Source organism: Podarcis muralis, chromosome 1 (assembly GCF_964188315.1).
Source record: "Podarcis muralis chromosome 1, rPodMur119.hap1.1, whole genome shotgun sequence".
Classification (NCBI taxonomy): Eukaryota; Metazoa; Chordata; class Lepidosauria; order Squamata; family Lacertidae; genus Podarcis; species Podarcis muralis.
Window position 1 is genome coordinate 50205226 of NC_135655.1, and position 16307 is coordinate 50221532.

At 43.1% G+C, this 16307-nt stretch overlaps 1 protein-coding gene across 3 annotated transcripts in view; it reads left to right on the forward strand.

Annotated features, from left to right (window-relative positions):
* Positions 1 to 16307, forward strand: part of LRP4 (LDL receptor related protein 4) — a 100936-nt gene that overhangs the window by 33612 nt on the left and 51017 nt on the right. For all 3 annotated transcript variants that reach the window (XM_077928585.1, XM_077928573.1, XM_028726515.2), the window contains exon 2: positions 13596 to 13751. In XM_077928585.1, the coding sequence (XP_077784711.1) occupies positions 13596 to 13751 (156 nt within the window). The remainder of the gene's footprint in view (positions 1 to 13595; positions 13752 to 16307) is intronic.

Below are 16307 nucleotides of genomic sequence, written 5' to 3' on the forward strand. Positions count from 1 at the left end.
AAGGGAATGACAACACTTCTTGTCTTTTAACCTTAACCTCCCTTCTGATAAATAATAATAATAACCCCCCTGGAAATATGAAAGATTCTTCTTCTTCTTTTTGTATTGTTGCCAGTCGGTTGGGCTTCTAAAAGCCCCTCCCTGTAAGGTGAAAAGGGACAGGAAAGAACAAAACAGTCTGGCAACAGGAGGAGATGAATGACACTGGCAGAGACTATTGTTCATTTTAATGCTGCAGCAAGGGCAGAGGGAAATGTTCACACGCCATTTTTGGGCATCCTGCTGGGCAAGCAAGGGAAGGGGCAATCCAGCTGGTCATGAGATTTGGCTGGCCAGATAGAGTTGGGCTGAATAGATTTCTGTCCATTTAGCTCATGTTGTGTTTGGCTTTTTTTATATACTTAAATAGTAGTGCACTGATTAACAGCAATGGAACCTGATTATATGAAAAATCTGAGACCATTGTAGACCACTGCAGACACAAGAGTTGTCAGGCTACTAGTACGTGACAACCAGGCTTTAACCCCTTGCAGGTTGACAGATTTTATTCAAGAGCAAAAATATATTTGTTATTAGGATAATTTGTGGGAAAACCTCAGTGGCCAAATACCTAGAAACAAAAACTGAGACGACTAGTCCCTGGAACGACTTGCAGGCCAGCAATTTCTGTCAAATCATTTCCCTTGGTGACTGTTCTATAGAATTGGGACATATTCCTATAGCTAAGCCTATTTTCTTCACTGTGTTCCCACATTGTGCAGATCCATGTAAAAATATGGAGGATAAGTAGATGAATGGTATACAAGCAGTATAGACCTGAATATCGGATCCTGGGGGACAAACCACTGGAGAAGATGATCTACCATCACGCACTGCTTGTGAATGCGACTAGAAGCATCTCAATGGCCAGGAGCAGAATGGTTGCTAACATTGATGAAACTTGGTCTGAGGAACTAAGGAAAAGTTACTGGGAATCAGCACAGATATCTAGGACCCAGGACTTTTTTTCCAGCCGGAACTCACCAGAAGTCAGCTCTGGCACCTCTCAGGTGGATGCCATTACCATTCTACTAAGAGAATGATGGAGGTGTTCATGGTGAGTTCCGGCACCTAATTTCTAGAAAAATAACACTGCTAGGGCCTCAAATGCTTCCTTGATGGGAGCAGTCAAAGCTGTAAAGATGACCTGAGGGTTTTTGTTGTATTTTGTTGTATATGGGCTACTGGATGAGAATAGTTGTACGTCTAGACTTCCCCTATAGAATAGCATCAAACCTTCTTTTATCAAATGAAAATTGGGGGGGGGGGCAGAAGGGGCTGGTTGGCACAGTTAGTTGCCAACTTTGGAGAAGTGCTTGGATTGTCAAATTTCCCTTCCCAAGTAAAGCATTTGGGGTACTGGATGAGAATAGCTGTACGTCTAGACTTCCCCTATAGAATAGCACGAAACCTCCTTTTATCAAATGAAAATTTAAAAAGGGAAGGGGGTGGCAGAAGGGCTGGTTGGCACAGTTAGTTGCCAACTTTGGAGAAGTGCCTGGATTGTCAAATTTCACTTCCCAAGTAAAGCATTTGTGTCCTTTGCTTTTGGGCATTTTAGACCCTTGGGAACGTATATGGTCACGCTTGACAAATCCTCATTGTTCTACTCTCACTCGAATAAGAAAAATGACCGACAGCTAGAATAAAGATGGGGAGCTTGCTTGTCCATGTCTTTCCTGTTTGTCTTATTTGTCTTGGTGCTCTGTCTGAGCAGCTTGTTAGTGAACTGCCGCTGTGTCTGGAGACTGCCTGATCCATGCCCTCTGCTCCTTCTGTCACTTGTTTAACGTGTTGTTCATTAGTTAGTTTGCGCTGCAGAGGAGTGCAGCTGATCGTTTCACACAAGCTACTGGAGCCTCGTGAAAGGGAGCAGTGTGCTGCAAAGTAGAAGCAGGGGCAGGCGGTCCTCTGCCCTTTTCTCTCCCTCTCCCCTACTCCATATAGTCCAGCTTTCCAAATAGGAATGTGGGCGACGGGGAGGGTGTGCTAACAGATAGGACTGTAGAAACACTCTCAGGAAAGTTATCCAGTCATTCTACACTCCCTCCGTCCCTGCAAGGACACCCCCCCCCACACGTGTGTGCCCACTGGTTTGGAAATGTTTCCGTAGGGAGGTGAAAAGAGCAGGACACAATTGGAAGGAAAACAAAGGTCCTTTGTGGGCCTTTGGGAACATTCTCAACGGGTTTGTTCGGTGTCCAGTACACATTTGGGGAGGATGGGGAACTGTGGGGGCAGATGCAAGCTTCTGAGGTGGGTTATATTGCCTGTCTCAGATAGAAACAGCAGTGTTGCCAATTACTCCCAACTGGGTGGCCTCCGAAATAAATAGCATCTATCTGAAACTGAAGGCCATTCCACCTTGAGTAAAACTTGGAACAGGAGGGTATCGCCCACTGATAGCCCCTCCTAATTATTAAAGCCATTTGATGCTGTAGAGCTCAGCTCACCTATCATGCAAATTTGAGAACATGAATTTCGAGCTGGAAGTACCTGGTATTTCTTAGTGTCTGCTAGCTTTGTCTTTACTATGACGATGCTAATATTGGTTCTGCTGGCTTCCAGAAAGGATTACAATGAAGTGCTTTGTGTTCTAAGGAAAAGTGGTATATAAATATTAAGTATTGCATGAAATTTGAAATGCACAAACAAAAGCACTGCTGTGTTTGTATAAGATATATTTTTTTATAAAAACCTTCAGTAGAATCTGTCAGATGTTGTTCTGTCATGAATCTCATCCTATGCACCATCTTGAAGTGCTTTCACAGTACAACAAAAACATGCAACAAATACATATATAAAAACAGTTGAAACCATTGTGTATATAATAAACAATTTCAGATGCAATTCAGATATGGACGAGGACAGAAATATTCACTTAGGGACTATTTGTTGAAAGAGGAAAGTTGACATTCTTGCTACCCAGCTTTTTCCTCGTATGTGTGTGCTGTAATTGCTCCTTCTACTCCTGTTCATATTCTCTCTCTCTCTCACACACACACACCAGATAGTTTACTCATTTTGCCCATCAGCTGATTGCCACTTTGGCCTTAGTTTCCGAATTTGCCTACTGCAAGATTACCTTGCAATAAGATCAGTACTAAAACTGTGAAGCACTGAAATACAGAAAAATCACTGTCTATAAGGACCTCCTGTCAGACCATATGTTTCATTTTGGTCATTTGTTTCCTGCTGAAGCTGCTGTTGAGCAGGACCAAAAGAACAGGTGTGCAAGAATCATAGATACCAGAAATGTGGCAGCTTAAACCATTTTTAAGATTTTGCACCAAGGTGACCCGAAGTTGGTGTCAGGAAGAGCTGAATTCTGTGTCCTGTATGAATTGTGCTTATTTAGTGGAATTACACAAACATTGTTTGTGTGTGTGAATGTGGGTTGTTGTTATTTAAGGGTGAATTTTGCACCGATTTGCAAATTCTGTGGTGGCTGCATCAGCAGAATAGTAGCTGGTATGCTAGATTCTGGACTGTGAACTACGCTTAGAGAGGTTAGAAGCACACTTGCTTCACTGTTTTCCTGGAAGTGCAGTAATGGGTACTGAATAAAAATAACTGGTTATGTCCAAGTCTGCAGGAGGAACTAACCCTTCTATCATGTGGCTGGAACTTTCCTCTTCTTCAGTTCCCCTGTTTTGTTTTGTTTTGTGTGTCTTTTTTTTTAAAAAAAATAAAATCTCCCGGTGTTTCTTGGTAGCTTTGCTGAAGTTCCCCTCCTGTGGCTCTGTCAACATTTAACAAATTTTCCTCCAGTTTTCATGTTTCCTTTGGCTCTGGATCAACACAAACTCCCCAAATCCAAAACTAATTCAGGACTCTAAGTAACAGTAGCATTTAAGTTTTGGAACTGTTCCAGTCAGACGGGCAGCCTCTTCATGGAGGAACAATCTAATTCCAGTGTCAACAATTGCTGTGGAGCTGGCCTTCCCTTTTTAATGTAAGCCTTTCAGTAATCTAAACACTACTACAAGAGATTGGGACCTGCATCAACATCTCTAGAGCCTAACTGGCCTTTGTTTTCCGGTATCACAGGATGCAATCGCACTTCATTCAGGTCAGAGGCCAAGACAGGAAAGACAGGCCATACTTTGATTGCTGAAGTGGAGCAGGAGGCTTTATTTTAATTTCCTGAGTTAAGTGTGGAACTCCTGACACACAACTGTGACACTGAATTGGTTTCCATTAGGGTTTGCCTAATGATGTGTTTAGTCGCAGAGTAGATAGGGAAGGGTGGGGAGAGGAAGAAAAATGATCTGAATTAAGCTTGGAAATGCCTCATTTCAGTTTCCTGCCCTGTCCCACAGTCCAGGTGGGTCCACAAGCATATCAGATGAGTTTGAAGTTCAGAGGTGAAGAATAACAATGGCTTTGGCTTATATGTGCAGCACTCAGAAATTGGTGTTGCAGTGCTTCTGAAGCAGGATATAAAACCCTGGTCGTACCTGACTGAGGTTTGTAAATGTTGAGGTGGTTTCTTTTCTCCTTGCTCTGTAGCTTTTCTCTCATGCTGAGTCTTCTATAACAACTGAAGCCATTCTCTCACAAGCTCAGGGATGAAACCATGATACAGCAGTTGAATTAATGTTGAAGTGAGGATCATAATGGATTAGAGAACTTCCCAGCGGACAATCAGCTGAAAAGCCCTGCTGAATCAGGCCAAAGGCATCCTGTTGTCACAGGGGCCAACCAGATGTTTGTGGGAAGCCTGCAAACAAGACTGAAGAACAATAGGCCTCTCCCCACTTGTGACTCTCAACAAATGGCATTCAGAGGCATGCCGCCTCCAACATTGGAGGTAGAAAACTATAACTGTGGCTGGTAGCCATTGATAGTTTTATCCTCTATATATTTGTCTAATCCTCTTTTAAAGCTCTTTTAAGTTGGTGGCCATTACTACTTCTCAGGGGAGCAAAGTCTAGCTATGCACTTTGTGAAGAAGTACTTCCTTTTGCCTGTCCTGAATCTTCCAACATTAAGCTTCATGGGAGTTCCTCAAGTGCTATGAGAGAGGGAGAAAAGGTTTTGACTAGTGGTGGCTGCAAACCTCTTTGGTCCAGCCACTTGTTTACCTGCCCCACACATGATGTCTTGTATCATGTTAGGACTGGTGGATGTGGCTTGGCTAAAATGGCCTTAGCAGGCCAAATGGGTAGGCCTGGCGGGTCTAATTAGGTCCACTGGCCAGGGGTCCCCCAACCCTCTCCTCCATCCGTAGAGTCAAGGACTGGATCTTGGTGAGGGCCAGGGCAAGCTTGTTCTCTGTACTGAGGAAGACTTTTTCTAAGGGAGACTGGAGCCAGGAGGCAGTGAGAACTGAAGCATGACTATTTGCAAGCTCTGTAGAAAAGCAGGTGAGATGTGGGTGGGCTGAACAGGCCTGAACTTCTCTGCTTGTATGGCAGCTGTGCAGTAACTTCCACCACGGTGCATCTTGCTTTTCTTTCTGGCAGCACTGCTGGAAACATCTAGCCCCATATGAACCCATAAAAAGTATTTATCATTGTGGTTTCCCTCTGCTGTCCCACAAAAAAAAAAAGGCCAGGATGCCTTTTACTTTCAAGTCTTAATTTCTTCCAGTTTTCTGGTTAGCAGTGGGGGATCTGTGATGACATTGTGGTCGTGTGGTGCCCCTTATTTGATGAGCCTGGCCTAATTCTGCCATAGTCAGCTCAGTCTGGGCAGTTAATAATTCTCCCTATTTTGCTCGTTCTCTAAGGGAAACTTAATATGTACTGTGGATGTTTGGTTATATGTTTAAAAAAACTTTTATAGAGTAATTCTTTTCCCCAAGATAGCTGCATTTATCTTGTGGTTCAGCTTTTGAAGTTCCTCTGCCTGTGGGATTGCAGAGTAGAAGGTTCTGTCTCAATTCTTGCCACAAATGGCCGCCCTCTCCTTCACTGGAGAACTCCTCCTGCAAGGCTAGGGCACTGTGGCTTGCCTTCCCAGATTCTGGTGGAATAGAGAGTAGCAGCAGAGTAGCCGCTCTGCACAGATGCTCCACCGTTGAAGTGTTGACATTCTTATTCCAAAATAACCCCTTTGCTGACCCTTTAGTATAAAAGTTCTGGCTCAAGTTTTGCTTATGTCATGCCACAATAATGAATAGGGTTCTCTTGCAGCCCTCAGAATCCTCAAAAATGTCATACTGAGCCTGAGCTCTTGTTTTCTTATCCTCTGGCAATTGCAGCTCTGCTGGTGAAATGGGTACTTCCCTGCAACACAAAAATGGGTTTTCTCCAGGCCCCTAGCGAGAAATATTGTGCCGTGTTGCCAAAAGCACACAGGCAGTTGGGGAACGTGTTACACGGCATTGTACAGTAAGTTGGTATAAAACTTCAGGTAGTCTAATATGCCCAGGTACTCATCAGTCTTTGCAGTGCATGTATACCTATTGGCCAGTGCATTGGAACAGAAGACAGGTTTCCTTTTTACCTAAATGATTAAATGGAGTACTGTACTGCCTCTGCTCTTTTCCTTGTCTTTACATTCCACCCCCATATAAACTCCATGGCTACAGCTTTGCTTCTTTCCCTTAAATGGCTTGTGTCCCAGTTACCTGAAAGACTCTTTTCTCCTGCATGGACCTTCATTCTAAGACCACCTTCCGAGGCCACTCTTCCAAGTCCCCTGACTTTTGAAGTAAGGTGGGGGTGGCCAAGGAAATGGTCTTCTCTGTTGTTGCCCCCTGGTTGTGGAATACTCTCCGTAGGCAGGTTTGCTGGGCACCAACTCTGATGTCTTTTCAGTGCTTTTTATTTGCCCTGGATTCTGATGCAAATAATTAGACCTGTTTTTATTATGAGATTATTATGTTGCCCCTCATTAAAATTTGCCAGTAGCATCATTTTTCCACTTCTGATTCCAGTCTTTACACTACAGACTCTGAATCTGAAAAGATCCCATGTCAGCTTTGCTGCTGGTGTTGTTCATGGACTGTATCCTTCAGTTTGGCTTTGGGTGTCAGAAGGATCTAGAGCAGGGGTCGGCAAGGTTTCCCTTGCCTGGGCTGGTTCACTCCAGCGGAGATCCCTCCATGGGCCGGATTGTGTGCGAGCGCGCGCAGTTGCAATTTCCGGCATCTGCGTCTGCACAGACATGATTTCCAGCGTCTGCGCAGATGCGATTTCCGACACTGCGGAAGTGAGTTCCCATGCCATGCTGTGCCGGTTTAGCACAGCATGCGGGGACTCACTGAGTGGGCAGCTCGGTTCAGGGACGGCTTGCCAGCCAGTTAAATGACCTCCGTGATCCGCTTGTGGACCATGGACCTTAGGTTGCCTGCCCCTCGTCTAGAGTGAGCTGCAATTTAGTGTTAGGGAATGGAGTATCACAGCACAATCCCAGGCAGATTTGTTTGGGAGTCCTGGCATGTTCAGTGTGGCTTACGCTCAGCCAAGTGTGCCTGGTGTGGCAACCTTGATAGGCCTCTTCAGGTCCGGCTGTTATGATCCTGTTCTCTTGAAACAAGATTAATAGGCTGGAGAATACGTATTCCCTTTCATAATGGTGCTAATGCTTTATTAATTATTGTAATGGGAATGGTAATTCAAACAACATTTGTATTATGAAAAAAATATGATTAATGTTCCTCAGCAAAAGAAAATATGTTTTTACTCCTAAACTTCTGGAAAAGAATAATAAGAGAAATGGCTTCCTAGATGTGTGGACAGAAAATTTATTTTCTTAAAGAAGGTGTACAAATTTGTTGAAGCCTTCAACATCAAAGGGATTTGTTTGGCTCCGAAGGTTTTAATGCATATCATGACATAATAGCCAGAAGAACATCCTGCCTTTTAGCTTGCATGGCCTGGGATAGCTCAGACAATAGAGCACGATAATCTTGACCTCACGGTTGCGGATTCGAGCCCCATGTTTTCAGAATTACAGTGGGTTGGACTAGATGACCCTTGTGGTCCCATCCAACTCTATAATTCTGTGTTTCTTTGCACTTCAATTTACATATAATTTACATGATATGATAGATGATATGCAGTGTTTGCTGATTATGTTCCCCTTATTCTGTCATATTTTGAAGCTGACATAGTGGTGTGAGACAGCTCAACTTGACTGAAATATGCTGAAGAAAATTTATTAGTGGTTTCCAGTTTGATTTGCAGTTCTTTATGTGATATACCTGATAACATCCTGATGTCAAAGCTACATAACATGTTGGTGATCATGTTGTTTCCGAACCTTAGATGCATGGAGTGAGGAACACATTACTGAGAGGGTTGGGTGTTAGAAAACCATTCCTGACTAGTGTTTGTAATTTGAATATGAAATACCACCTAAAGATTAAGTGTGTTTTTCCTATTCTCCTTGAAGAGATAGTTTGCAATGTGATAGCATTTGACATGAATATTTAAAACATGTCTAATGGTAGGAAATGCATTTGGCAAACAGGAAGTTCAGTGTCCTCACCGCCTGGAGTTCTGTATCCTATCTACAACAAATTAAGCAACCAGAAGAATCTGACCTCTGTGAGTTAGGACAGATATGTAGTGATGAGATCTGTCTTAAGAGACTGGACTGTAGCCAGTGCCTTGGAAGTCAGTACCAAAATATCAGAGCAGGGAACAGAGAGAGATCAAGCACCATCAAAATAGAAGAACTGAGAAAATGAAGAGACTGAGCATCAATTTGCAATGTACTGGAAGCTTAATGGCTGTAGATAATTTGCATAAATTTGCCTGAAAATGGTGGGTGCTGGGCTGCCAGAATGGGAGAAAATTTCTCTCTCCCAGCAAGTTGGGTGGACTTTTTAGAGCCATTCTGTAGTTACCTCCATATCTTAAAAATCCAGATTTATGCAAAACCTGTGTTTTAGAAAGCCTTGGCATGTAATATACATTTAGAGGAGGAGCTTTTACTATTTGACATGCATCTTTCCAAGTTTTTCTCCAGGCGTGAGATACAGAGAAGAATTGTATATTAACCATGTTTTTAAGCTTTCCTTTCAAATCATGCACATCCTTATAAAATGCCAACTGTACTACAGATTCTAGATTGAACTCTGAATGAATGGCATTGGTAAGTGCATTATTGGTCAATAATGCCCGATGTCGTGATTATTAGATTAATTAGAGGTATTAAACATTTTGTGCCAGTAGTAATGCATACAAAAGTTGGTGCAGAAAATGTCAGGGAGTCAGTGCAGAAGCTGTGCAGACAAAGTTGGGATTGCAGCAATGGGCAAGAGTTAACTTTAGCCTAAGCAGCATTCTGATTTGCCTGAAAAGTGCAGAGATGATGAGAGCAAAGGCTGGTAAGGAGGGAGGTTGCAGTAGCCTACGTAAGATGTGACTGGAACATGAATTAGGGTTTTAGCAGCAAATATAGAAAGAAAGAGGTAATTCTTGCATGGGTGTTGGAGAGTAGGAAGTGACAGCACCCTAGGATTTCTGGAAGGCAGAGGAGATCACAGCAGTTTCTGCAACATGATGGAGAAGGATCAGATGAGAAGACTGGAATTTCAATTGCTGGCCTTGTCAGTTCCAGGTGTCAGCAGCATAGTCTGGAGTAAATGCTTATTTATTAGATAAATATTAGTTTAGTATATCAGATTTCCTATATATGTAGATTTCCGCCCCCCTAGATTTTCTTGTTAATTAATGTGGCTTGAATTTAACTATGCTTGCTGACGTTACATTGGAATTAATGACCAAATGATGATGCACTCCTAGGCACATTCATGTGGGAGTCAGCTCCATTGAACTCATAGTGACTTACTTAGTAAACAGGTTAGGATCTGGCCGAAACAACCTCTCTAAGATTGCAGCATTTGTTTATTTTAAAATCATTACTTGTAACAATGACATACTGCCATATCAGAAAACTTGCTATTGCAGCATTAGTATTTCAATTTTTCTCTCTTCAGATATTTATGTTAGATTGCTTCCTACCGGATGTGAATTATATGACACTGAATTTTCTGCCTCTTATCTGATGCTTTTATTTTGCGCTCTCATGGGCATTTGCTGCTTTTCCTGTTTTGGTGTTTTCTGAAAGCACCTCTGTGGAGAAGTTCCCCTTTTCCAGGTCACTAATGAAGATGTTTTAAAACAATGGATCTAACAGTGATCCCTGTAGTTTCTAAGAGCTCCATCCCTCCTGCAGTTTGGTATGTTGCTGTTTCTCATTACCCTTTGTTTATGGTTCTTCAGCCAGCTTTTGACTTTTGTGTTCATATCCGAGCCAATTATAATTACTTTTCTGAATAGCGGGCCATGATATAAATTATCATCCTGCAAAGCTTTCCCCAATATGCTCTGAGCCCTTGGAGATATTGCAGCATTTTCATTTCTAAAGATGTGGTGACTTATGAGGTATTTGAAGGGAAGCTGCTCAACCCATTGTCACACGTAATTAACATAGGGTAGACATGGGAACTCGGTCTTGCTTTTTAATCAAAGGTGCAGCCACTTAGTCTTTTTAAAGTGAGGGTGGGGCAGAGTTATTCTTCTTTCAGAGTAGCCGATTCTTTCACTTCCACATGATAGTGTGCTTGCATATGCCTTTCAGACCATTGCTGCTTTACCAGAATAAATTGCATTTTTATTGGCTAGCCCTGACTTCCTTAGAATTGGCAGCAGCTTTCAGTGGGTACTGGAAAAGTTACCTCCAGTCATTGGCTTTCAAGGCAAATGTTTACAAGCACTCTTTTTCTCTCCTTCCCGTCACTCTTCAGTTTTCCTACCCTTGAGATTTATTGCTTTCCGTGCTCCATTCCTTTATCATGGAAAAGTACTTTCCTCGGGTTCCTGTTAATCTTTATAGTATGTGTGATTGCTGCCATTTATGCTTACCCAAGCCATAAACCTTATCTGACCTGTATAGACTTGTTGAATTTCTTTTCCTTGTCTGTATAAATCAGACCTGCTGAATTTGCTTGACATGTTCCCTTAAGCTTTTAAAGAATAAAAAGGGAAACTTCTGAATGTCAGAAGTTTCTGCATCAGTGTCTCCATGAGGTTTAGTGAAGGTGAGGGAATAGCTATAGCTCAGGGGTAGGCAACCTAAGGCCCATGGGCCACAAACGGCCCCCAGGGCTTGTTTAACCGGCCCACGAGCCTCCCCCGAACCGGCGAGTCCCCACGCGCTGCTCTAAACCAGCACGGAGCGGGGACTCGCTTCTGTGGCGCCGCAGAAGCCAAAAATCACGTCTGCACAGATGCAGACGCTGGAAATTGTGTCTGCACAGACGCCGGAAATCGCGGACGGGCGCGTTCACGTGTGCGCACGATCTGGCCTACAGAGGGATCTCCGCTGGAGTGAATCTGCCCAGGCAAGATAAACCTTGCTGACCCCTGCTATAGCTGGTCCTTGGTGCAAGCAGGAAAATATTTCCACGAGTGTGTATTCGTATAGCATTGCATGAATGTGTTGATTGTACAAGGAGAGGTGGAAGCTTGCATGCTTCCAGCTCCAGACTGGGGAGCTAAACTAGCCTTAAAATCTTCCTTCATTATTACCTTATGTTTCAGAAATGGTGGAGTAAACATTTATGTTTAACAACAACACCACACATAAACTTTAAACTCAACATCTCCTTGGGTGTCCTGTGAATGGCAGACCAGGAGTTTAAATCCCCACTCAGCCATGAAGCTCACTTGGGCCTGTCATCAACTCTCAGCCTGACCTGTCTCAGAGCTGTTGTGTGGATAATATGGAGCGCCATGTTTGCCACCGTGAGCAACTTGGAGGAAAGGTGGGATAGAAATGCAACCAACCAATCAAAGAATATCTTATGACAGAGATACTGTAATTAAGCTTGGACTGTGCCATCTTTCAAAGGTGCCCATGGAGCATGATACTGAGCCAGTGGACCTTGATACCTGTAAAATTGGTGACCTACAATACCACATTACATAGCTATACTTCTAAGTAGGTGGGATTCTGGTCAGGTGTTGGACCCCTGGTTGAAATTAGTTCTGCTTCTTATGCTGTGTTAACAGATCTTTGTGGACTATATCAGTGAGTGATGTTTCTTCTGTCATCAGAACATATGAGTGCAGTGTGGCCTTCCCAGTTTCTGACAGAAAAGTTCTCAGTTAAAACAATGGGTCAGCAAATCCCTCTATTAAGACTGGATTAACTGTACTTTTCTTCAGTGGGAAACTGCTACTTGAGGTTAAAAATCACTGCTTCAAGTGACAAGCGAAGGAATAGTAGCCATTTGCTTCTGAAGTTCATTTATGGAAAGAATATCCCTTCAGATCAAAGTCCTGCTAACTAGCATGTGTGTAAAAGTACAGCCTTCCTCAATTGTTAAGCTTCCTAAATGAAGCAGTTCTCCAAAGAATGTAGAGCAATGGCATGTTAATGAAGAGCCAGCAATATTATCTTGCTGTAATGATGGCTGATTGATAGCATCAGTAGAGAATTAATGAAAGGTTGTGGGAAGCAGACCCCCTTCTTCGGAGTAAGGGGTGAAATATCTTCTTCCTTGTCTCTAAGAAAGGTGATACAATTTTTGGACAAACGTTGGGTAAATTGCTTTTCCCTCTGACAACATGAAAGATTCTGGAGAAATGCTTTGCACTTAGAAGAGATACCATAGCTGTTACCGGATTTAAAGTCTGCATCAGCCCAAACAGCAGCAGAAACATTTTGACTTGATTACGAGAAGCGTATATTTTATCCCCTTAAGCACTGCTTTGCTTGCCTAATAGGCAGGTGCCCTGACTTCCTGCTCATTTCCGAATCTCCTTAGTTGACCAGGGATGGAATATGAGACGCTGAGAGGGTCGTAATCAGAGGCATGGATCCTGTCCTGGGTTTCTGAAACACATGAGTGAGCTATCACACGTGTCCTATTTTTAGAGGCAGAACTTACTTGCAAAGAGTTTGACTTCACTCAGTCCGTTTGTAGCTACTTCCTTGTTTCTATTCTTGATATGACCACGTACCTTGGACATATCTCCTATTTCAGGTACAGTATCATTATAATATCACTATAAGTCTGTGAGCATTTCAGCTGTGAGAAGGTGAAGGAAAAAATGGAAATCAGCACATGACAATGCTGGCTGAGGAGCGGCTGCCTTTTTTTATGAAGCAGAAATGATGGCATGTGTGCACTGTGGTTTTGTGGAATATCCTTCTGCTTATCCCCTTTCTGGAATCAAGGGATGAGAGTAAACAGTTAGAAAGCCTATAAAAACCTGCAGGCTTCCCTACTTTATTTAAGTCCTCATATATCTGCCAAGCGCTCTGGGAATTGCCCAAATATGGGATCCATGCATATATGTAGTGGTGATGGGGAGATGGAGAGAATAGGATATTGCTGTAAGCTGCTCCAGATATTTGGCCGTGGAACCAACCCTTAGATTTCCCCCCTGAATGATGGCTTTTCAGTCGTTGCTTCCAGTCAGTTGCATCTCGGGAATCTTAACACACAGTGGAATGCTGGGAGTGTGTGTGGTTCATAGGAATATTCCCAGTGTCATTTTGCACTGCATTCATGCACATTAACGTGATGTTAGGTGTCCCTTGCTTTTTCTTACCTCTAAAGCGTGTCAATTATTTTCTCCCTGCAGGTGCAGACAGCAGCAGCAGCAGCGCAGAGTGCGCTTGTGGACGAAACCACTTCACCTGTGCTGTTAGTGCTTTTGGCGAATGCACTTGCATCCCTGCTCAGTGGCAGTGCGATGGTGACAATGACTGCGGGGACCACAGTGATGAAGACGGCTGCAGTAAGCGAACAGTCCATTCTTAAGAGGGAGGAAGGGAGGGAGAGGGGAAGGACTGAGGTGAAAGAAGATTGGTGTGTGCCTGGGTGCTGTGAAAAGTCACAGGTCGCCTTTTGCCACGTACGTGGCTAAGGCCTGCGACAAGTATCTGCCCTAAGAGTTTCTTCCAGTCCAGCAGAGTCAGTGGCATGTTGCTAACTTGGGACGTGTTGCAACATGTCCCTTTTCCAGACATTTCCTTTGTTGGCGTTCTTGGAAGGTTGTGGCTGTGAGGAGAGCTAGCTGCTTGCTTAATTAGCTTTTGTGGCCCATGCTGTCAACAAAAAGAAAACAAAACAGAGTTTTCAGCCGGTGTGGGTGGGGGGTGTCTCCAACCTTCAGTTTTTGCTTGTGGTCCTAAAACAAAGGAGAAGGTCCTCAAGAGCATTAGAAACAACAGACAAAATCACAGGATTTCCCCAAAACAAGGAAAGTGGTATAAAAACTGATTTATAAATAGGCAAAACAATTTCACCACCCTTACAAGTGATTCAGCCCCAAAAGTCTGAAACAAGAAGCAGGTAAAACATACCTTATCCTTGAATGTGGGAAAATGTGCACTGAGAACATCCACATTGAAATGTGCAACAACCATGAAAAACATACAGAAAAGGCTTCTCATTTTTTGTTTTTGTTTTGCAAAACTATGCGTACTCCTCTCTAGAAAGAATAATCTCATTTCTACTGAGGAGCAAGCCTCCTTGCTGAAATAGGAGTTCTTTCTTTTTTCTCTCTCTATCTTTTCCTTTGTTTTTTATTTTTTAAAAAGGTAAAGGTACCCCTGCCCGTACGGGCCAGTCTTGACAGACTCTAGGGTTTTGCGCCCATCTCACTCAAGAGGCCGGGGGCCAGCGCTGTCCGGAGACACTTCCGGGTCACATGGCCAGTGTGACAAAGCTGCATCTGGCGAGCCAGAGCCGCACACGGAAACGCCGTTTACCTTCCCGCTAGTAAGCGGTCCCTATTTATCTACTTGCACCCGGGGGTGCTTTCGAACTGCTAGGTTGGCAGGCGCTGGGACCGAACAACGGGAGCGCACCCCGCCGCGGGGATTCGAACCGCTGACCTTTCGATCGGCAAGCCCTAGGCGCTGAGGCTTTTACCCACAGCACCACCCGCGTCCCTGCTGAAATAGGAGTTGAACAATGAGACAAGCTACTGCAAAAGATGCCTGTCAAAATCCATAATAGCGAACGACTCTTCTATTTTAAATGTCTAGTAATGATTCTCCATATATATCAGTTGACTTGAAAGTTGAGTTTTAGCAATGCAGAAAAAGGACAGTACCTCACTCAGAGAGATCTAGACTTGAATCATAATTACAGTGCATCCACAATTCCAAGATTTGCACTTCTGCAGACAGACTGTCCTATTTGCATAAGAACTGCCATCACAATGACTGCAGAGCCAAAACAAGGATGCTAATTGTTAGTATTTTTAATATCCAGAAGTACATAGTAATGAAATCTCAAAGTAAAAATGCACTTCATCTGAATAAAGAGAGCCCCGATTTATAATTCTCAGCCCTCAGATTATGAAATAAGGAGCAGCGATTCCTGAAAAGTAGAATCTAGCCATTTTACTTTAAAAAAAATAAATCCATACTTACATGTGTGCATGCACACACATTTATGTATATATATCTGTCTGTCTTTCTGTCTACATGTGTGCAGTCATTGTACATGCACACATACATTTCTGGACCCCATTTTCAATGCTGGATTTCTTTACATTTCTAAACGCCTTGGGACAACGTTACCTGAAAGATGTATTTATTTATTTAAATAGTTATAAACGGCCTTTTCATATAAAATATGGCAAGGGGTTATACAGACCAAAAACAGCAGTACGCATTTCAGTGAAAACATCATCAAGCACACGGTAAGAACTGGTTGGCAAAGAATCTGTTTTGAAACACCTGTCTGAATAATACAATTTTAAGAAGACTTCTAGAAATGAGGAGGGATGGCTCTTGCTGAACTTCTATTGTTAAGGAATTCCACAGGAGCCATCAAACTTCCCCAGAAGAAGACATGACTGATCAAGGAGGAGCATAAAGGAGCATAAAGAATCATGTGGTCATGGAATGGCCTCCCCCAAGAGGCTCTGGTGTCTTCATAGTGTCTTTTTAAACGTGGTTTTAAATAAACTTTACTCTAATGGTGTGGTCTTAAGCTGTGCTGCAAATAATTTTATATTGTTTCTGAAATAACTGAATGCGCTCATGTGCAAAGGGAATGTGTGAAGAGTTGATTGAACAGATATAGTTATGAAGCCTGAGGAGGAAGTGCACATTTCGGCAAGGGATCATCATGGTGCTCTGCATCAGGTGCAAACCTTAAATTATTGCTGTATATTTGGTAGTGCAACTCAATTTTCACCTTTGGTAACTGCCCAGCGTGTCGCATGCTGTGTGTCTAGTATGTCTGTTCAAACACTGTGATGTGAGAGTCTCCCAGCTGTGGTTTTTTTAAATGAGTCTTGCATGTTACTTGGCTACGGTGATGGTTTAAAAAATAC